The 21,355-nt window shown below is 43.6% G+C and overlaps 1 protein-coding gene across 5 annotated transcripts in view; it reads right to left on the reverse strand.

Moving 5' to 3' along the window:
- The window catches only part of GCNT2 (glucosaminyl (N-acetyl) transferase 2 (I blood group)), an 81,707-nt gene that overhangs the window by 10,833 nt on the left and 49,519 nt on the right, over positions 1 to 21,355 (reverse strand). The window contains exon 1 of one of the 5 annotated variants that reach the window (XM_048839831.2): positions 13,454 to 14,939. The exons of 3 other annotated variants lie outside the window; for them this stretch is intronic. In XM_048839831.2, coding sequence (XP_048695788.2) covers positions 13,454 to 14,378 — 925 coding nt within the window. In that variant the 5' untranslated portion in view covers positions 14,379 to 14,939. Of the gene's footprint in view, positions 1 to 13,453; positions 14,940 to 21,355 lie in introns of those variants that run through there. One more of the 5 variants, XM_048839830.2, reaches the window with a different exon arrangement.

Consider the following 21,355-nt stretch of genomic DNA (forward strand, 5'->3'; position numbering starts at 1 on the left):
AGACGATTAACTAAAAAAAATTAACTGCGGTTAAAAAAAAAAATCATGATTAATCGCAGTTTTAATTGCACTGTTAAACAATAGAATACCAATTGAAATTTATTAAATATTTTGGATGCTTTTCTACATTTTCATATACATTGTGTTCTCTGTTGTAATAAAAATACTCTGATTTTAATTACAATATTTTCACTAAAAATGATAAAAGTAGTATTTTTCAATTCACCTCATGCAAGTACTGTAGTGCAATCTTTGTCATGAAAGTGCAACTTAAAAATGTAGATTTTTTTTTACATAACTATAGTCAAAAATAGAATAATATCAAACTTCAGAGCCTACAAGTCCACTCAGTCCTACTTCTTGTTCAGCCAATTGCTAAGAGAAACAAGTGTGTTTACATTTACAGGAGATAGTGCTGCCCTCTTCTTATTTACAAGTCACCAGAAAGCGAGAACAGGCATTTGCATCGCAATTTTGTAGCAGGCATTGCAAGGTATTTATGTGCCAGATACGCTAAAAATTCATATGCCCCTTCATGCTTCGGCCACCATTCCAGAGGACACGTTTCCATGCTGATGATGCTTGTTTTAAAACAAGCAACACGTTAATTAAATTTTGTGACACAATTCTCCCCCAAGGAGTTCAATGTCCCCTGCTCTGTTTTACCCACATTCTGCCATATATTTCATGTTCTAGCCGTCTCGGATGATGACCCAACACATGTTCATTTTAAGAACACTTTCACTGTAGATTTCACAAAACGCAAAGAAGGTACCAATGTGAGATTTCTAACCATCTCAAGATTTAAGAATCTAAAGTGCCTTCCAAAATCTGAGAGGGATGAGGGATAGAGCATGCTTTCAGAAGTCTTAAAAGAGCAAAACTCCGATGCGGAAACTACAGAACACAAACCACCAAAAAAGAAAATCAACCTTCTGCGTGTGGGATCTGACTCAGATGATGAAAGTGAACATGCATTGGTTTGCACTGCTTTGGATTGTTATTGAGATGAACTCATCATCAGCATGGACGCATGTCCACTGGAATGGTAGTTGAAGCATGAAGGGACATATGAATCTTTAGTGTATCTAGCACGTAAATATCTTGAGACACCAGCTACAACAGTGCCATGCAAACAACTGTTCTCAGTTTCAGGTGGCATTGTAAACAAGAAATGGTCCGCATTATCTCCGTAAATGTAAACAAACTTGTTTGTCCGAGCGATTGGCTGAATAAGAAGTAGTACTGAGTGGACTTGCAGGCTCTAAAAATTTACATTGTTTTATTTTTGAATGTAGGGGTTTTTGTACATAATTCTACATTTGTAAATTCAACTTTCATGATAACAAGAAGCACTACAGTATTTGTATTAGGAAAACTGAAAAATACTATTTCTTTGGTTTTTACAGGGTAAATACTTGTAATCAAAAATAAATATAAAGTGAGCACTGTACACTTTATTCTGTGTTGTAACTGAAATCAATATATTTGAAAATGTAGAAAACATCCAAAAATATTTAAATAAATGGTTTTCTATTGTTTAACAATGTGATTAATCTTTTAATCGCTTGATAGCTCTAATAAAAAGACATGATCAAATGGAGCATTTATGATTTTAAAGCACTTTAGATGGTTATCCTTCTTCCTGCAGATGGGGAAAGTGAGGCACAAGCAAGATAAGTGATTTCTTCCAGGTCACGAAGACAAGTCAGGAATTGAACCAAGAGACCAGATTCTCAGCTAGTCTAAATGATTTACACTAGCTGAGTATCTGGCCCACAGGCTCCATACTCTCCATTTTTGGCTGTAACTACTAAATCATTTTGGCTTTGTTTATGTAGCTAAACTTCTTAGTTGCTTAAATCTCCTTACACAGCAAGCTTGATTTAACAAATGATTTGCAAAGTTTATACTAGAAATGGGTCCAGACTGTAACACTGATTCTGAATCTCCCTAAGCCTGAGGGGAAGTTTGGATTCTATTCCAGCAGTTTGGTTAGCAGTCCTTCCCATGACTGGTTTCAGAGGAACAGCCGTGTTAGTCTGTATTCGCAAAAAGAAAAGGAGTACTTGTGGCACCTTGGAGACTAACCAATTTATTTGAGCATGAGCTTTCGTGAGCTACAGCTCACTTCATCAGATGTATACCGTGGAAACTGCAGCAGACTTTATATACACACAGAGAATATGAAACAATACCTCCTCCCACCCCACTGTCCTGCTGGTAATAGCTTATCTAAAGTGATCAACAGGTGGGCCATTTCCAGCACAAATCCAGGTTTTCTCACCCTCCACCCCCCCCACACAAATTCACTCTCCTGCTGGTGCTAGCCCATCCAAAGTGACAACTCTTTACATAATCAAGTCGGGCTATTTCCTGCATAGATCCAGGTTTTCACACATCCCCCCCACCCCCATACACACACAAACTCACTCTCCTGCTGGTAATAGCTCATCTAAACTGACCACTCTCCAAGTTTAAATCCAAGTTAAACCAGAACATCTGGGGGGGGGGGGGTGTAGGAAAAAACAAGAGGAAACAGGCTACCTTGCATAATGACTTAGCCACTCCCAGTCTCTATTTAAGCCTAAATTAATAGTATCCAATTTGCAAATGAATTCCAATTCAGCAGTTTCTCGCTGGAGTCTGGATTTGAAGTTTTTTTGTTTTAAGATAGTGACCTTCATGTCTGTGTTTATTTGAGCATGAGCTTCACAGACATGAAGATCGCTATCTTAAAACAAAAAAATTTCAAATCCAGACTCCAGCGAGAAACTGCTGAATTGGAATTCATTTGCAAATTGGATACTATTAATTTAGGCTTAAATAGAGACTGGGAGTGGCTAAGTCATTATGCAAGGTAGCCTGTTTCCTCTTGTTTTTTCCTACCCCCACCCCCAGATGTTCTGGTTTAACTTGGATTTAAACTTGGAGAGTGGTCAGTTTAGATGAGCTATTACCAGCAGGAGAGTGAGTTTGTGTGTATGGGGGTGGGGGGGGATGTGTGAAAACCTGGATTTGTGCAGGAAATAGCCCGACTTGATTATCATGCACATTGTGTAAAGAGTTGTCACTTTGGATGGGCTATCACCAGCAGGAGAGTGAATTTGTGTGGGGGGGTGGAGGGTGAGAAAACCTGGATTTGTGTTGGAAATGGCCCTCCTGATGATCACTTTAGATAAGCTATTACCAGCAGGACAGTGGGGTGGGAGGAGGTATTGTTTCATATTCTCTGTGTATATATAAAGTCTGCTGCAGTTTCCACGGTATGCATCCGATGAAGTGAGCTGTAGCTCACGAAAGCTCATGCTCAAATAAATTGGTTAGTCTCTAAGGTGCCACAAGTACTCCTTTTCTAAAAGCTGATCGTAACTATACCTGCCAACATTTGTAAGCTGTAACAAGGAGATTTAAAAGAAATGGCGGAAAGCCTTTAAATTCCATTGGACTAAGTATTTTTAGAGGGATGTGATGGCAGAAAGTTAAATGTTTTTTTTTTAATTTTAAGTATAGATGCTTCCTTTTAACTACAGATGGCTGGAAAGTGTTCAGTAATGACTCTTAACCCCACATCAAAGAAGTGGAATGGGACAACGGCAAAATCACTGGCACTCTGCTATAAACAGAAATATGGGACTGACATGCAGAATAGCCAGAGCTCACTCAGGATTTATGAAATACACCCCCTTGGGGGCTGGCCTTGCAGCAGATAAAAGAAAATGGAAAAAATGCTGGTTCTGTCTTTGTTTACAAAGATGGAGGAGAGCACAGAAGAAGCCACCTGCTCTGTGAAAGGGCCAGCCATAACTTGAGGAGGGAGAACAGGAACTGCAGTAGGAGTCGAAGTAGGTGCCTGGTGACTGTGTGTGTGTGAGGGTGGAGGGAGGGGCATAGCTTTGCACCCCTTTCCCATGGGCTAGCAGAGTTGCCTGCTGTATGGAGATAGCACACACTGCACTAAGGCTGAGTGAGCTCCGCCCTCTGGCACGCATTCCCTGAGACCACTTGAGCAAGATTCTGGTAGAGTCCGTCAGGATTCGTGATCCTAAGCAGCCTAGTCTCTCCCTGTCCAATGTTATCAGTGACTTCAAGACAAAATCTGGACCAAAATAAAAATGTAACCAATAGGAACACTTCTTGGACAAAAAATCAATTAGTAATTCCTTAGCTAGCAAGAAATCCTAGTCAGATAGGGTGGGGGAAGAGTTCCCCAAAACAACTCCACTTGGAAACTATCTACCCTTCAGTTTTTGTTCGTTAGTTTAGGCCAGTGTTTCCCAAACTTGTTCCGCTGCTTGTACAGGGAAAGCCCCTGGCGGGCCCAGCAGGTTTATTTACCTGCCACATCCGCAGGTTCAGCCGACCGCGGCTCCCATTGGCCGCGGTTCGCTGTGCCCGGCCAATGGGGGCTGCGGGAAGCGGTGGCCAGTACATCCCTTGGCCCGTGCCACTTCCCACAGCCCCCATTGGCCGGGCACAGCAAACTGAGGCCAGTGGGAGCCACAGTCGGCCGAACCTGCAGACATGGCAGGTAAACAAACTGGCCGGGCCCACCAGGGGCTTTCCCTGCACAAGTGGCATCCCAAATTTGGGAAACACTGGTTTAGGCTTCTTGGGCCAAGCATTCTCTAACCCAAGACTTTCCCAAAAGGAATCTGCTTAGTCCAGTGATGTTTCCATTTTTTGGACAAGTTACTTTCTTCATAACTGGGGCAATGGTGAACTCCTCGTATTGGGTCAGGTCAGGTCTTAGATGGAGAACTCCAGGAAAAAAAATGGTTTCAGAGTAGCAGCCATGTTAGTCTGTATCCATAAAAAGAAAAAGTACCTGTGGCACCTTAGAGACTAACAAATTTATTTGAGCATAAGCTTTCGTGAGCTACAGCTCACTTCATCGGATGCATGCAGCTATAGAAAGTGATGGTATTTCACGAGATGGCATTCGTCTGTCAGATCTGTACTGGACGAATGATTCAGCAATGCTAGGGAGCACTGTGAAGTTGCAGGTGCCATATTTTGGAGAACATCTAAAACCAAGATTCTGACCAGGATATCCCAGGCACTTATAAGAAATGGTACAGTGTTAGTTAGCCCTGCCATAATAATATTCTTCACTTCCTGTCCTGAAGTACTGCTGTAGGGCCACCTCAGATATGGCTGCATATAAATTGTAGTGGAAGAAGGGGAGGGTGTGTATGCATGTCTGTCTTTCTATATGTCTGTCTGCCTGTCTTGTCTGGTCTTTACTGGGCACACAGCTCATGGGGGTCCGTGCTAATATCAACCACGTTACAAAAGCATTTGGTATCTAAACAGACAGGACTAACTTGGTTCTTCCTAATAAGGTTCATACCCTCTCATACATAAGCTCTGAAAAGCAATAAACGGGACAGGAAATCTCAGAAGAACTGGTTTTCCATACTATTTCCAGCAATTCTGCATTCTATCTGAGTTAGAAATACAGTGAAAACGGAGAACATACTCTGTTTTCTGTGGCATTTTGATTGAAAATAGGACATGAAGGATGCAGATGCAAGAAAGAGAAGTTAACTTAGAGCAGTGGTTCTCAACCAGGGGTACATGTACCCCAGGGTGTACGCAGAGGTCTTCCGGAGGTACATCAACTCATCTAGATATTTTCCTAGTTTTACAACAGGCTATATAAAAAACACGAGCAAAGTCACTACAAACTAAAATTTCTTATAGACAATGACTTGTTTATGCTGCTCTATATATTGAAATATAAGAACAATATTTATATTCCAATTGACTTATAATTATATGGTAAAATGAGACTGTAAACAATTTTTCAACAGTAGCATGCAGTGACACTTTTGTATTTTTGTTTGATTTTGTAATCCAGTAGTTTTTAAGTGAGGTGAAACTTGGGGGTACGCAAGACAAATGAGACTCCTGAAATGGGCACTGTAGTCTGGAAAGGCTAAGAGCCGCTGGCTTAGAGGTTCAAATTCAGCTTGAGGGATGGGAAATTCATGTCTGTTCCTACAGATTACTGAGGATTTACTGCTGCACTAACTGGAATTACACACACTCTGATAGCATGGGTGGTAATTTCACAAATATAGGCCCAGATCTTCAGCTGGTGTAAATCAGCATGGATGCATTCACTCCAATGAACTAGGCTGAGATTCTGGCCTAGAGTTAATAGAATTTCCTCCCATTGTTTCTCCCTCCTCTTTTCCCTGCATCAAGCACAAACTACTTGTCTTTTCTTTTAAGGCTCTTTATAGCCTATGGACAAATGTTTTGGCCCCAGGGCCACACCTGAGTATGGAAATTGTATAGCGGGCCATGAATGCTCACAAAATTGGGGGTTGGGGTGTGGGAGGGGGTGAGGGTTCTGGCTGGGGGAGCAGGCTCTGGAGTGGGGACAGAAATGAGGAGTTCAGGATGTGGGAGGGGGTTGAGGTGTGGGGGGAGGTGAGGGTTCTGGGGTTGGGGGTGCAGGAGGGTGGGAGGGGGATTAGGGCTGGGGCAGGGGCTTGGGAGGAGGTCAGGGGTGCAGGCTCCAGGTGGAGCTTACCTCAAGCAGTTCCCCAAAACAGCGGCATGTCCCTCCCTCCAGCTCCTACACGGAGATGCGGCCAGGCAGTTCTACGCGCTGTCCCGTCTGCAGATGCCACCCCCTGCATCTCCCATTGGCTGTGGTTCTTGGCCTATGGGAGCTGCGGGGGCGGCGCTTGGGGTGGGGACAGTGTGCAGAGCCCCCTGGCTGCCTCTACATATAGGAGCCGGAGTGGGGGACATGCTGCTGCTTTCAGGAGCCGTGCGGATCCATGGCACGTGTAGAGCAGGGCAAGCCTAGCTCTCCCTGCTCCCCAGCTGGAGCAGGAAAAGCCCCGCTCCCCAGTGGGAGCTCGACGGCCGGATTAAAAAGTCTGAAGGGCTGGATGTGGCCCCCGGGCCATAGTTTGCCCACCCCTAGCCTAAACCCACTCCATCTATCGTGTCTTAGATGCTATAAAGCCATCAGCCCCTTGTCATAAATATAAAGGGAAGGGTAAACCCCTTTGAAATCCCTCCTGGCCAGGGGAAAGCTCCTCTCACCTGTAAAGGGTTAAGAAGCTAAAGGTAACCTTGCTGGCACCTGACCAAAATGACCAATGAGGAGACAAGATACTTTCAAAAGCTGGGAGGAGGGAGAGAAACAAAGGGTCTGTGTCTGTCTATATTCTGTCTTTGCCGGGGATAGACCAGGAATGGAGTCTTAGAACTTTTAGTAAGTAATCTAGCTAGGTACGTGTTAGATTATGATTTCTTTAAATGGCTGAGAAAAGAACTGTGCTGAATAGAATAACTATTTCAGTCTGTGTATCTTTTTTGTAATTTAAGGTTTTGCCTAGAGGGGTTCTCTAGGTTTTGAATCTCATTACCCTGTAAGGTATCTACCATCCTGATTTTACAAGGGGATTTCTTTATTTCTATTTACTTCTATTTTTATTAAGTCTTCTTGTAAGAAAACTGAATGCTTTTTTCATTGTTCTCAGATCCAAGGGTTTGGGTCTGTGGTCACCTATGCAAATTGGTGAGGCTTTTTATCCAACATTTCCCAGGAAAGGGGGGGTGCAAGTGTTGGGAGGATTGTTCATTGTTCTTAAGATCCAAGGGTCTGGGTCAGTAATCATCTAGGCAAATTGGTGAGGCTTTTTACCAAACCTTGTCCAGGAAGTGGGGTGCAAGGTTTTGGGAAGTATTTTGGGGGGAAAGACGTTTCCAAACAGCTCTTCCCCAGTAACCAGTATTAGTTTGGTGGTGGTAGCGGCCAATCCAAGGACAAAGGGTGGAATAGTTTGTACCTTGGGGAAGTTTTGACCTAAGCTGATAAAGATAAGCTTAGGAGGCTTTTCATGCAGGTCCCCACATCTGTACCCTAGAGTTCAGAGTGGGGGAGGAACCTTGACACCCCTACTTCCACTTCACTGACAATACCAGTCTCCCCCACGTCATCCCTTATGCATGAAAGAATCTTGGGTTAATGAAATATGCAAAAACTCTACACTGTGTTCTTTCAGATCCCTCCTTAAAGTCCATTTATGCTGTGTTGTCTACAAAAAGTGTGTCTGCATCTTGGTAGGCTTGATCTTTTTATAACTCATGCATTAAAAGGTTGGTGACAGTGGTGAGTGTACTGTGGGAGAACAGCATGAAAACTGCAGAGGACAAAGCTCAATTGGAAGCAATAGCTACTGATGAGTAGATGATGGAGGAAGAATATTATTAATAGATAAGATAAAGTGAAGGGAAATTGCAGACTCAGTGGTCACTGCAGAAAATGTGGTGGTTATTCTGTGATGAATCCTTGGCATGGGTGCCACTGCATTGTGCATACACTAAGTAGTACTAGGTGTTGTTGACGACAACAAAAATGTTTGGATGGGGGTGCATACATCCCAGAGAAGAGGAAGGTGTCAGATGTTAGGAAACATGTGTGAATGTTTGGGGCCAACTTTTCTACTGGTGTAAATTGTTGCAACTCCAGTTGATTTCAGTGGCACTATGCCAATTTACACCAGCAGAATATTTGGCCCTTTATATGGTTCTGCTGAAGAAGTTTCAGATCATTCCCATTCGCAGCATTGCAAGATGCAATGATATTAGTCCCCTCACAATGAGATGGATTTCCCATGACAGTCAAGAGGCTTTCTTCCCCAACTCACACAGCAACAATCCAGACCTAACTACAAAGGAATTTATGACCTGAGCCTGACAGGGGCAAAGAGGTGAAGTCATGAGGACTTTCAGGTACCAGATTCCTCTCAGGATTAAGCCCTTAATGCCTACTAGTTACTGAAGGATAATGTGCTGTTCTAATCTGATTAAGATACATTTGGGGGGATTATTTTTGAACAATGGAAAGGTGGCCTGGGGCACACTCAGCTTCAGAATGTTTGCTTTGCTAATGGAATGGACAATGCAAAGGTTACTGGAACCAACCAATTGAGGAGTAGATTCCCTCTTGCATACGCTGATATAAATCAGGAGTAATGCCTCTGAAAGCAATGGAGATTCCTCCCATTTACACTGGTGTAACTCAGAAGAGCATGATATGGACTGTAGTGGCCACAAATAATTCTGATTCTTGTGAATGTAGATTTAATCCCAAACCAGAGATTATGGAAGCCCCTGTGGCTGACACCTCTGAGTTGTTCAAAGAGGCTGTGCTCCATATTTTATCATCACCTAAAAACCCTTAGTGATGTAACAGTGGTAGAGAATTCACTGAGTGAAGAAACCTATTAAAGCATTCTAAAATGGCATTCCCACAGTGCCCCAGAAGTTGGCAACCAGCTTATCAAATTTCCAACATTTTCCAAGGGTGACATCAACCTCCCCTCCCCCCAAGACCCAGAAAAGAGGCTGAGAGTCACTAATTCTCGCTTTTCAAAATCATCGTCTCCTGTTTCCTGAATAATGACAGGTTTCAGAGTTACAGCCGTGTTAGTCTGTATTCGCAAAAAGAAAAAGGAGTACTTGTAGCACCTTAGACTAACCAATTTATTTGAGCATAAGCTTTCGTGAGCTACAGCTCACTTCATCATCCGATGAAGTGAGCTGTAGCTCACGAAAGCTTATGCTCAAATAAATTGGTTAGTCTCTAAGGTGCCACAAGTACTCCTTTTTCTTTTTGTTTCCTGAAGATGTTCACAGATAATCGTAATGTATGTTTTCATTTATATACATGCTGAGGATATGAGCCTAAATGCAGTGAAATTAATGGGATTCTTTCTATTAGTCCAAGCTTCTATAGCTTAAGCCATGTCAACACTAGAGAGCTTACAGTGGCACAGCTGTATCAAGGCAGCTGCCGGTCTATGCCAATAGGACTGTTGTTGACCTAATCAAATCACCCCCAACAAGAGGTGGTATTTATGTTGGCAGGAGCACGTCCAACATAGCACTGTCCACACTGGCGCTTCTGTCAGTGTAACTTGTGTTGCTCAGCGGGGAGTGTTTTTTCACACCCCTGAGCAACAAAAGTAGTAGTGTAGACATAGCCTTTATTTATGGTACTTTTTGAGTCTCACTTTTAAGAGACCTTCACAGCTAACTTATGCCTGAAATGCATTCATTACTGTCTAAATTTGGTTTATTAATTTTAATCTTGAACTTCTGACATTCATTTTGTTGCATGAAATTAAATACATTTTCCCCAATGAACATTACCCGTGCACAATGACCCCAGGAATCCTTGCGAAACTGCCAAGGAAAGTACTGCCTGGCAATAATTCAGAATTTGTTCTGGCTGCTTTGAATTATTCATCTTCACAAAACTAAAGAGCAAATAGTTCTCTTTCTAAGTTAATCATGAAGTGGAAAAATCTCACTCAACAATGAAGAAAATCAGAAGTCACAGAGTCTGTGCCAGTCCCTCCCTGCCAAGCCTGAATGGATGACACACACGCCTTGCTACAAAGTCCAAACAACAGCCTGTGAAAAAATTACTGGATTAGGTAGTATCCGGATTTCTCCCCAGCACCAACCAATTGCATACTTTATTGCACAAATTCACTATTTAATTATTTCAAATGTAGGAAGTGTCCCTAAGGACAGTTTCTACACCTGTATTTGTATTTAAAATTTACAGTAAAGGATAGTTCAGGTTCAAGGAGGAGTGACCTCCTCTAATAATAATTCATACCTAGCTTTTTTTGTCCATTGATCTCAAAACACTTCACAAAGGAGCTTTGTATCATTTTACATCTGTTTAGGGTTTGATCCTGCACTACTGAGGTCAATAGGAGGTTTGTCATTGAAATAAATGGAAGCACAAACAGGCTCTCAAGCAATAATGTAAGCAGATTTTTACTTCCTACCCTAAAATATTGTGACGAGTATTCTTTGACCTCTTTGTTTTCCTTTCTCTGTAAGGTGCAGAAGAGCTCTGGAATCCTAACTTTCTTCCCTTTTTATTCCCATGCATGTGCTGGTGGGGAATAGGTGTATTGAAGGGGATTGGATTGGCATGATGCGGGATATTATGAAGAAGAAAGTCTTTGTGGCATGTAAATGTACATAATCCATTGTGTTATTGGAGTTGCTTTTATTTGTGATAGTTTGTTTTTACTGATCTTGAAAGTACCGAGAGCCATGGGCAAGCACTTGAAATATAAATTGAGGGAATGAATAAAGGCCCTGGGGGTAGGTGACCTGCATTTACAGTCAGGTGTGGCTTTCTCCTTATCCCATCAGTGCCCCTCCTCTGTTGACCACAGGGTGCTCTTTGAGAGGTATGAGGTACTTCTTTCCCTTAGGCAATGAGTCTCCTGCCTATGCATTGCTCTTAACCCAGAATAGTCCTAAAGGGATGGAGTGGCTCAGAGAAAGAAGCTTGGGAATGGAAGGAATGAATTCAGTTCTGAGCTTGGATCACACCCACATAATAGTGTGTTGTGCTGTGCTGTTGCCTATCAGCCAGGCTGTTCTCTTTGGCTTCTTTTTTCATTGAAATTTGGATGATACACATCTTGCAATGCTAACTAGTTGCATTTGCATTACTCAGGATTGATGATGTTTTTTTCACATTCTTGTGTGACCCCAGGTGCTCTTGGGCCAGCCATGGCACATGTGTGTGCAAAAATGGAGGCAGATTTGACATGATATGTACATGGCATGAGTCTGCATATCTACATTCAGATGTCTCTTCAGATCAGAGATGCTGCAGCCTGATGTGCTTTGAATTTCAAATCGCTATATATTCTAAGATCAAAACTCCTCATGCTGGAAAAAAGAAGCAGGCAACAGATTGATCTATGCTGAACAGTCTTTTGCAGCTGTCTTTACTAGGTCATTTACATGGTGTTAGATGTCCTTAACATATAAGATCACTTCTTTGCACATAGGGAGTATTTATATTTTAATGTTTATATTCAATTAAAAAGTAAGCATACAGTGCACTGTAGCTGATTTTCCATTTGATTAGATAAAGGAGAAAAGACAAATGAGCTGGAATAAATCTCATTGCAAGAAGTACTGGACAAGGGACTCATCCTTAAGTCTTAGACCCTCTGACATCAATAGGAGCTTTTTGTCTGAATAAGGCCTGCAAGCTTTGGGGGCAAACACTTAAATGTGTAGAATTACCTCTGGATGGCTGTGTGCTGAGTGAGGCAAATCTAGATCCTCACCTTCACAGTTAGCAGTCAATATCGCGACACTGTCAGCAGAACTGAAGTAATATTCCTGTTCAAGATGGATTTAGGGTGCACAAAACTTCTTGAGTAGCTTCCAGCATGGCAGTGTGCAGGAGTCATGTAGACGTGGGACCAGGATGACATTGTAGAAAGAAAGGGTTGAACCAGAGAATTTTCCCCCTGTGTGCTTCTCTTCCACCCAGCAAAGTGTACTAGATCTGCAGAGGGCTAAAATAGTGGCTTTGCTGCCAGCGCAGGGATTCTTTCTATAATCATCACTAGTGGAGATGTACCTGTGTCCCTGGATTTGGCCCTATATGGGTTTGTGGTTGCAGCATTCCAATTCAGAAACTCTGTAGATTTAATCCACAGGCCAGAAAGGCAATCCCTAAAGAAGAACTGGAGTTAAGTGACACAAGGAATAATGTTGAGATTGAAATGATAGCCATATCCTCAGCTGGTGTCACTCAAAGTCAGTAGAACCACACCAATATACACTAGTTGAAGTTCTAGCCCATTATAACTTTGGTGCTCTGAAAAATGTCCCTGCTACATGTGCTAGCACTGGGGTGCCCAACATTAAGGTCAAGTCTAAATAATCCTCAGTATCACAGTGATGCTTGCTAAATATAAAGACCAATAAACAGACCACAGCACAGACCTGCAACTTTATCATTCCTCCCCTGGGAAGGGAGGTCTGGGGGCTGTTTAACAAGAATCCATTGTTAGTTAGTGGAAGTCACCTTGTGTGATAAATGGGATTTTAAATCTATAGGTCTTTGCTACGGGAATAATGTATGTAAATATGAGTAAAGAAGGCAATGTGACTTAGTCGATAAAGCGCTGAACTCCAGGGGATCTGGGATGTATTCTTAGTTCTGCCACTGACCTGTGGGGTGACTCAGCAATCTCGTCACCTCTCTATGCTTCCCTGTCAATAAAATTGAGATAATGATATTTAACTCTTGTAAAGTGTTTTGAAATCTACAAATGAAAAGAGTCCTATAAGAGCTTGGTATCAAAGGACTGAATGAAATCGGATATAACTGGTCAGCCCCCTGTGATTATCCTCCAGCAGTGCCATCCATTTATGACTTCATTTTTCTCACCTTTGCAAGGATAGACAGAAAATCAGTTTCCATAGAACAAGAGCATCCTGAACATTGACCTAAAGCAAATATAAAGGTCATATAGCACAGAAATCAGTTCTGTTTCATTTCCTCTCTGTCTTTCCTAGCTCAGCATGGCGCAAGCCAGCTTGTCCTATACACAGGAATGAGTAATGAAGTCATGCAACGTACCTGGTATCCTATTGAGTGTTACCCAGAAGTGTTCATCTGGACTGTAGGTGTCCTTGGACCACTTCAATAAATCAATAGCACGTTGATTATTGAGAATGAACTCTACAAATGGCTTTGTGACAGCAATATAAGCAGAGCCAAAGTAGACGATCAGATTGTGTGGTGGGGGCTGTTTCAACTCATTGGTCTTTTTCATATAAGAGGAGTCAGTCCCTATGTGCTCCTTATGGATATATTTGGTTCTTGAAATCGCATGGGCAGGAGGCAGCACTCCAGGAGTGAGATTTTTCCCCTTATATCCTTTCAGATGCCGAACTATTTCCTTGTTGGTTTTCAAGGGGAAATCTTGTCCACACATGTTGAGCAGGTACTTCCACCGAACTCTTGATTCCAGCAGGTCTTTCATGCAGTTCAAATCCGCCTGAAGTCTGGATATTCCAGCATAAATGACTGGCTCATTTTTTGAGGCAAGAAACGCATTGGGGAAACAGTTCAAAAGTGTCTCCACGTCTTTCTTAAACTGAGCTGCTGCCTTCTCATCCACGTGGACACAGTAAACATTTTGGGGCATATAAATAGCCCTGAAGAGCCTCTCAAAAGTATCAAATTCTTTATGTAGAGTTATGATATAAGCCAAAGGAAAGGCAGCTTCTTCTGCCGAGAGAGGGCTGGTTATATAGTGATTGTCCACTAAGTACTCACTGCAGGCAACACTCCTCAGGGAGGTTTTTAGGAGGTTTCCCCAAACAAAAGCTTTCTTCTGTTCGATAAACGCATCACAGGCTCGCCTTACCAGGGATCTTTCGTGGGACGCTGTTTGCCTGGGATATTTTTTTGACCGGTACAACTCACCCTTGTGCAACACAACGAAAACCATCGCGCTCAGAAGAGGAACGGCCAGAAGGTACCGCATCTGTGGGCGCATCGTCGGTGGGTTTAGAATAGTTCCCTCTGTAGTGACAGCCAGAAGCACAAACCCTCCGCCCCCACAACTCAAGTGATTGAGCCAGGCGGAAAATCTCCCGCTGCCGATGGATCCTCGGAAATCCGACGAGGATGAGGTTTGTTGTGCACTTCGTTGCTTAGCGCATTGGTTTCTTTCCCGTCCCCGATCTGAACAGGCGCTAATCAGGGCTCCCCGGCCACCGGCACACACACGCCCGCGTTGTTCCGCTTCCCCCTCTCCTGACTTCTTCTTCTTCAGCTGGAGCCCAGCAAGTGGCTTGGCTCAGCCTCCGGCTCGCTCTCTATTTGCATATGAAAGTATCTCGAGCATGGTCCTAGCAGGACAGGCCTCTCTGATTGGAGCTGCTTCACCTCCGGCTCCCGCTCCCACTGAGCGAGCGATTGGCTCCAATCGCGAGCTCGCCTGCTTTGCCCGGAGCCCTGCTGGGAGCAGTTGGTTTCGCCCAGCACCTCTGCTAGCTAGCTCTTAGCACATGACCTTGCCAGCCTGGTTCATTGTGTCTGCTCCTGGGGAGCCCCGCCTCAGTGACAGCCTCAGACCCTCATGAAGGGTTGAATGCTGCTCCCACTGAACTGAACAGGGCTCCTAATTGTAAGGGGGGGGGGCTTACTAACAGTCTGTGGGGGTGTTTTGGTTGCCTAGCTCCCAGTACCAAAAGGGGAACGGTCAATGGGGAAAATCAGGACTCTGAGACTGACAGTCCCCAGGAACAATGGGGAGAGGCCAATGCTCTAGGTCAGCCTGATTGACAGGGCGGGCAGGCTAATCAGAAAATCAGGAAGCCAAGGGGCTTCCCTCCTGGGCCTGAGCTGGAATTGCCTGGGTCAGACAGAGCGGGGCCGAGCTAAGGAGAGAGCAAGGGCCCAAGCTGAGCTGGGGCACAGAGCTGTGCCAGAGCCAGAGGGACCAGAAAAGCACCCCAGGGAGAGCAGATCATGTGCTAGGAGTAGAGCTGCAGCCACAGCATCCCTGCAGCACAGCCAGGGCCTGAAAAGGAGGCCTGGGACCTACAAAGAAGAGACTGAACTGCCCCGACGTTCCAGAGACACTGTTCGGGGATTTGCAGAGGATCACTTTCCCACTGGGAGAGAAACTGGGGAATTAGACTCAGGGTATTACCTAATGTAAATTATTTATTTACAAAATCTTGTTTACCCTGAATCAGGATGTTCAAAACTGCTCTCCGGCAATTTCAGTTGGAAAACCTTCTGGTGCAGTTGATGTAACTAGTTCTTTAGAGCATGTCTTGGGCAAGGTCTCCACTGTTTAACCGTCTCTATAAAGAAAAACACAACAAGGAGTCCTTCTGGCACCTTAGAGACTAACAAATTTATCTAAGGTGCCATGAGGACTCCTTGTTTTTTTTGCTAATACAGACTAACATGGCTACCACTCTGATACTTCTCTCTAAAGAGTGTCAAATAAAATACTTACCTATCAGCAATTCATGATGTGATTTCATTAGCACTTTTTTTTTAAAGTGATTGGATGAAAAAAGGTTTCCTTCAATGTACAATTAGCTGATGGAACTCATCGCTGCAAGAAACTGCTGAGGCCAAATATTTTGCAGGATTCAAAAAAGTTTAAGCATTTGTCCAGAGTTACAATAGAAAAGGTTATAAACTTCTGTTATAGTTCTCTTTCTCTGTGTAGAGCTTAGGGCATCTTCTGAAACTTGTATCATGCCATCTAGAATGGATCATGCACCAATCAGAAAAGAAAAAGTAACAAAAATAAGCAATATTAGTTGTAAGAACTGATTTGTGTTTAGACCTATTTACCTGCAACTGCTCCATTAGCAAAGTTCTACTAAGGATGCAAAATCTGGCTCATAGATTTCTTTTCAGGATTTCCCATGGTACAATTCCCACAAATCTATTTTATTCCCATCTCAATCTTTCTGAAGCATTTTTTCTGCTTGAATGTTTTCTTGAGCAAGCTGGAAGGGGCCACTTTCAACTGAGTCCTGTGGTGTGCCAGCTGTTACACCAGTGAGTGATGCTGTCCATCCTGCTCTCCTGTCACCCTCACCTTCTGCAGTTGTGTTCTGTGGTTTGAGTGGTAGTCAAGTCAAGATTCAGGGCCAAATCCTCAGTTGTGCTGAGCTCACAAATGACACAGCTTGGGGCGGGGGGCGGCCACTTTCTTGCTGCTTTGATGCTGAGGCCACCTAGAGACTATTCTCCTGGCTGAAGTTCTGAAAGGGCATAATGTGGTCCAGCCCTGGCCTCAAAATGTCTCTTCCTCCTGCAACCTCAGCATGCCCCCCTAGCCAGCTCTGTTGGCTTTAGGCCACTTGCCAGATCCTCCTATACAAGGAGAAATCCTGGTTGACTTTTTAGGGCAGCTTTCTAGCCATTTTTTGAGGCCCTGGCCCTCTGTTTCACTAGTACCTCCTCAGATCTTCTTTATGCATAACTTTGGGCCTGGTCCTGCGGCCTAGTGGGATTCCATACATCACTTCATTTGTGTCAGTACTGTATGGGAGAGTGGGTGAAATAATATCTTTTTTTGGACCAACTTCAGTTGGTGAGAGAGGCAAGCTTTTGAGCCACATTTTTTCAGGTCTTCAGTGTCACAGCTAAATGCAAGGTGGAACAGATTGTTTAGCATAAATAGTTAGCATGTATTGTAAGAGACTATTCAATGTAGAGTGGCCCATTAACACCTCTGTAGTCATAGTACAAAAACAGGGGCTTAGTGGGCTACAGGTTGTAGTAAATAAGTCATAAATCCAGTGTCTGTTCACTCTATGGTTTTTAGTGTTGATCAGAGTAATGAATTTAAGATTCCAGGCTCATCTTTTGAAAGTGTTGTGCAGGTTTCTTTTGAGGATGAGGACTGATATAATGATTGCTTTGTGAAAAGTGTTTACCCACATGGGCAGCGAGTTCTATGGGCCTGCAGTGTCTGGGCACCAGGAATATTCCTGGCCCAGGGCCCGGCTCCAACAATGTTTGAGGCTGGATCTCTCCCTCGGCCCTGCTTTCCGCCCCCCGGGCAATTTAAAACGTCCTGGGGCCCCCACTCACAGCACAGTGGAGCTGAGCAGCTTCCTGCCTGCTCACTCCACGTGGCTGCCACCCCCTCCCTGTGGCCCCTGAGTGGGGTGGGTCTGTATCTACGCACACTCACTGCTCCCGCCCCAAGTGCCCCTGCGGCCAATAGGAAGCTGCAGGGGTAGGGCCTGGGGGTAGCAGCATGCGGAGGCCCCCAGGCCCACCCTGCCTAGAAGCCCCAGGTAAGCGCTGCACACACACACCCCTGTCATAGCTTATTAAAATATGTGCATGTTAAACTCAATATGTAATTTGTAAGGATATAGCAGCAATTCAAAATGGTGTCTGAACCACCATTTTGTAAACTCCATCTTGTGACCTCCCTTGTGCTCTGTCATCCTGGCTAGTTATAACTTGATCAAACTGGTTTTTCTCCGCCACTGGGCGATCTCAAGAACAATTTTACCTCAGACTGTTTCCTACCTTTGCTGAGACTGTACCATGTTTTCCCACCACAAACTGCATAAAAGAACTGTGACCACAAACGGATGGCGCAGCCCATCCTAGTGACTGGGGGTGTGTGTTCAGGCCTTGGCAGCATCAGTGTATCGTCAAATACCACCTTTCCTGCTCCTGGGGACAACATCCTCAGAGGGTTCTCGGTCCACTTCTTCCATCCCGATCGACATCCGGAGACTCTCCGGTGCTCCTCCTCAGCCGGTTCCAATTACCCAAAGAGCGCAGGTCCTGGACTTCACTGCCACCACCGTGAATTAGGGTTCTTTTAGTCAGGGTTTTATATGGTTATTGCCAGGATGATTTTGTATTTTGGGCCTGAGCTTCATGCACCTGTTATAAGCTGCTGTTTCACTGTTTTGTGTTAATTTCTATAACTACTGTTTATTTTATGCTTATCCCCATCCCTCTATTACTAATTCCCTCCATACAGTTCTGTTGTTTCTAACGTTACTTACAGTCAGTCTTTATTTCTCACACTACACATAGGGAAGAGGGAGGGAGATTATCTGTGTACCAGTCCACCGGTAACAGATACGGCACAAGGCGGGTCTGCTCTTCTGAGTAAAAGGGACTTGTCTTATATCTTGATACTTACACCACCCTACATATAGAGTTACCTTGGTTCCCCTTTGAAGTAACACCTTCTCCCAGAGCCTGCACCCCCACCCCTTTCCCAAACACCCCCTCCTGCCCCCAAACTCCTTCCCAGAGCCTGCACCCCTCAACCCCTCCTCCTGCACCCTCACCCCCTTCCCCAGCCCAGAGCCTGCACTCCTCACCCCCTCCTGCACCCCTGCCCCAGCCCAGAGCCTGCACCCAAACTCCTTCCCAGAGCCTGCGCCCCTCACCCCCCAGTGACTGCTGCTGAAATATATTTGATGGGGAAATCTTGTTATAAACAAGACTTCCCACTCTTGGCGAACAATTTATTTTAAATGAAAGGATAATGATACAATAAGCATGAATAGAAATATTTCATGGCAGGGTAAATAGCCCTTTCCAACAACATTACATTGATCATGCTCAAGTGTAAATTATGCCAGGATTTCAAAATAAAGCTTAGCTTCTAGCCACTGAAGCTTAAGTGTTGCATTCAATGGGAGTGCATATAGCCGAGGGCAGAACTAGGTTTAAGAAATGTATGAAGTAAATATTATCTGGTGATTACAGTGTTGAGTTGTGTTTTAAGGAAGATTTTCTTTTCTTTTTTTAAAGAGTGCAGCTAAAACATGGACTGTGTTCTTTTGCCTATACCTGGGACCTGATTCTCCTCTCGCTGGCCCTGGTTCTCCACTGGTGTAACTTTCTTGACTTCAGGTTTCAGAGTAACAGCCATGTTAGTCTGTATTCGCAAAAAGAAAAGGAGTACTTGTGGCACCTTAGAGACTAACCAATTTATTTGAGCATGAGCATGCTCAAATAAATTGGTTAGTCTCTAAGGTGCCACAAGTACTCCTTTTCTTTTTTCTTGACTTCAGTAGAGTTGCACCTGATTTACAGTCATGTGAGAGCAAAGTCAGACTTACAGAATTTAAAAAGAATACGTTGGGACCAAATTTTGCCCTCAGTTAAAATCAGTGGTGTTCATGGGTGTAACTAAAGGCAGAATTTGGCCAAAATAAATTAAATTAAGTGAAAAGTGATATCAGAGCCATATCCTGTATATGGTGCCTCCAGACAGGTGCTGAGTGCTCGCTGCTCTTACTGTCTTTATTGGGAGGCAATTCCATGTAACTGAGGGAAGAATGGGCCCACTCAATTTAGCATCACCCTCCAGCCACAGGAGGATTTTAACTTGATTGCACAGTGTGCTTTCTCTATATGAAGAGGCAAATATTAACAGTAGCAAGGCTGGCTGCAGAGTGATGCCTGAAGAACATGTGGGAGAATTCCCTACATAGTCTACTTCTGCAGCCATTCCACAGAAGCTGCGCAAGTCAAGTAGTCTTGTGTTCCCCTAAACCCCAGGGGAAAGATCAGACCCTCTGGCACCTACCCTTCACAACGCAGGAGACTGGACCGCTTGCACAGTTCCCTAGAATTCACCCACCTCACTTCCACAGTGGAAGCACACCATTTTCACTGCCACAGGGATATCTGTAGCTATGGAGGTGTGGGTTGGATTTGGATTTTAGCAGATTATATCAATGCAAAATTCAAGGGGACTAATTGTATGCTAAACTGTGTTATACCATTTGGCCACCAGGAGGCACGGTGTGTAAGATACCTTATTTAAACTAATATAAACCTGGCAGAGCATTAAAGGATCTTATGATGATGAATGCATCTGTTGGTATAAGCAAATTCTGTGGCCAGTCTGTGTTGGGTACAGAAGTATACTGCAGAAAAATCATCAACAAATCCCTCGTCCTCATAGCAAAATGGAGCTAAAACTTCCTTAATACCTTGAGCAGATGACTGAACAGGAAATACAGCAATAGTCTTCTAATTATGAATATTAATAGGTCTGACCATTCAAGGTAACAATCTAATGCCTTAATCCAGACCAATGCCTTTAAAACAAATATCTTCTAAAGCAAGATTCCATTTTCCTGCTATTTATTCCCTGTTAAACAGATCTGAAGATCTGTTTTAAAAATGACTTCTTAGTCTTGTGATTATTTCCGTTCAGAGGCTCATTTCTGTGCATTCAAAACTGCCATTGAAGTTAATGGATGCTTGTGGTCCACCAGAAATGCAGGATCAGGTTCTATATGCTTTTATAAAGAGAGATTGGGCCATCTAATCACTTTCCCCCCAGAGTTTCATATCTTTTGTCCTGACAAATCCATAATTACCCCCACTGAGTCCTTCCCTGCTGCCAGATGTATCAAAACATTTCTATAGCTCTACCTCTAGAGACAGGCCTGTGTTCATACCTCCTACAATCACACTACCCTCAGGTGAAGTTCACATGTGTGTTCACCTCTGGTGAAGATATTGGTAGTACACTTGGAAGATGTGGATAGGAAACTCCCAAATCCTGATCTAGCCTCAGGAGCCAGTTCTGGTCCCAGGTTCATGGGTGGGAATTTGGAGAAACTACACTGATTTCATTGGAGTTACTGTAAACGTCACCAGCATTCATTTGTTCCTCTCATATGATCCTTTAAAACCAGCTTATAAGTTATACATAGACCATCTGTTTAAAAAATATATGAGCAATATCAACAAAATAAATACCTTTGGGGGGGGAGGGTGGACTAGCTAATACTAGGGCCAAATTTTCAAAAGTGACTAGCGATGTTATGGGGTGGGGAATAAGCACTCATGCAAACCTTCACTCAAATTTCAAACCAAATCTTTACAGAGGGTCAAAAAAGTCTGGATAACTTTCAAAATAAAATATTTTTCATTTTTATGAGTCTGCACTACTTAATTCCATCTGGGAATGGATATGTTGAAGATTAAATACTG

Source organism: Caretta caretta, chromosome 2, assembly GCF_965140235.1.
Source record: "Caretta caretta isolate rCarCar2 chromosome 2, rCarCar1.hap1, whole genome shotgun sequence".
In the NCBI taxonomy this organism is placed as follows: Eukaryota; Metazoa; Chordata; order Testudines; family Cheloniidae; genus Caretta; species Caretta caretta.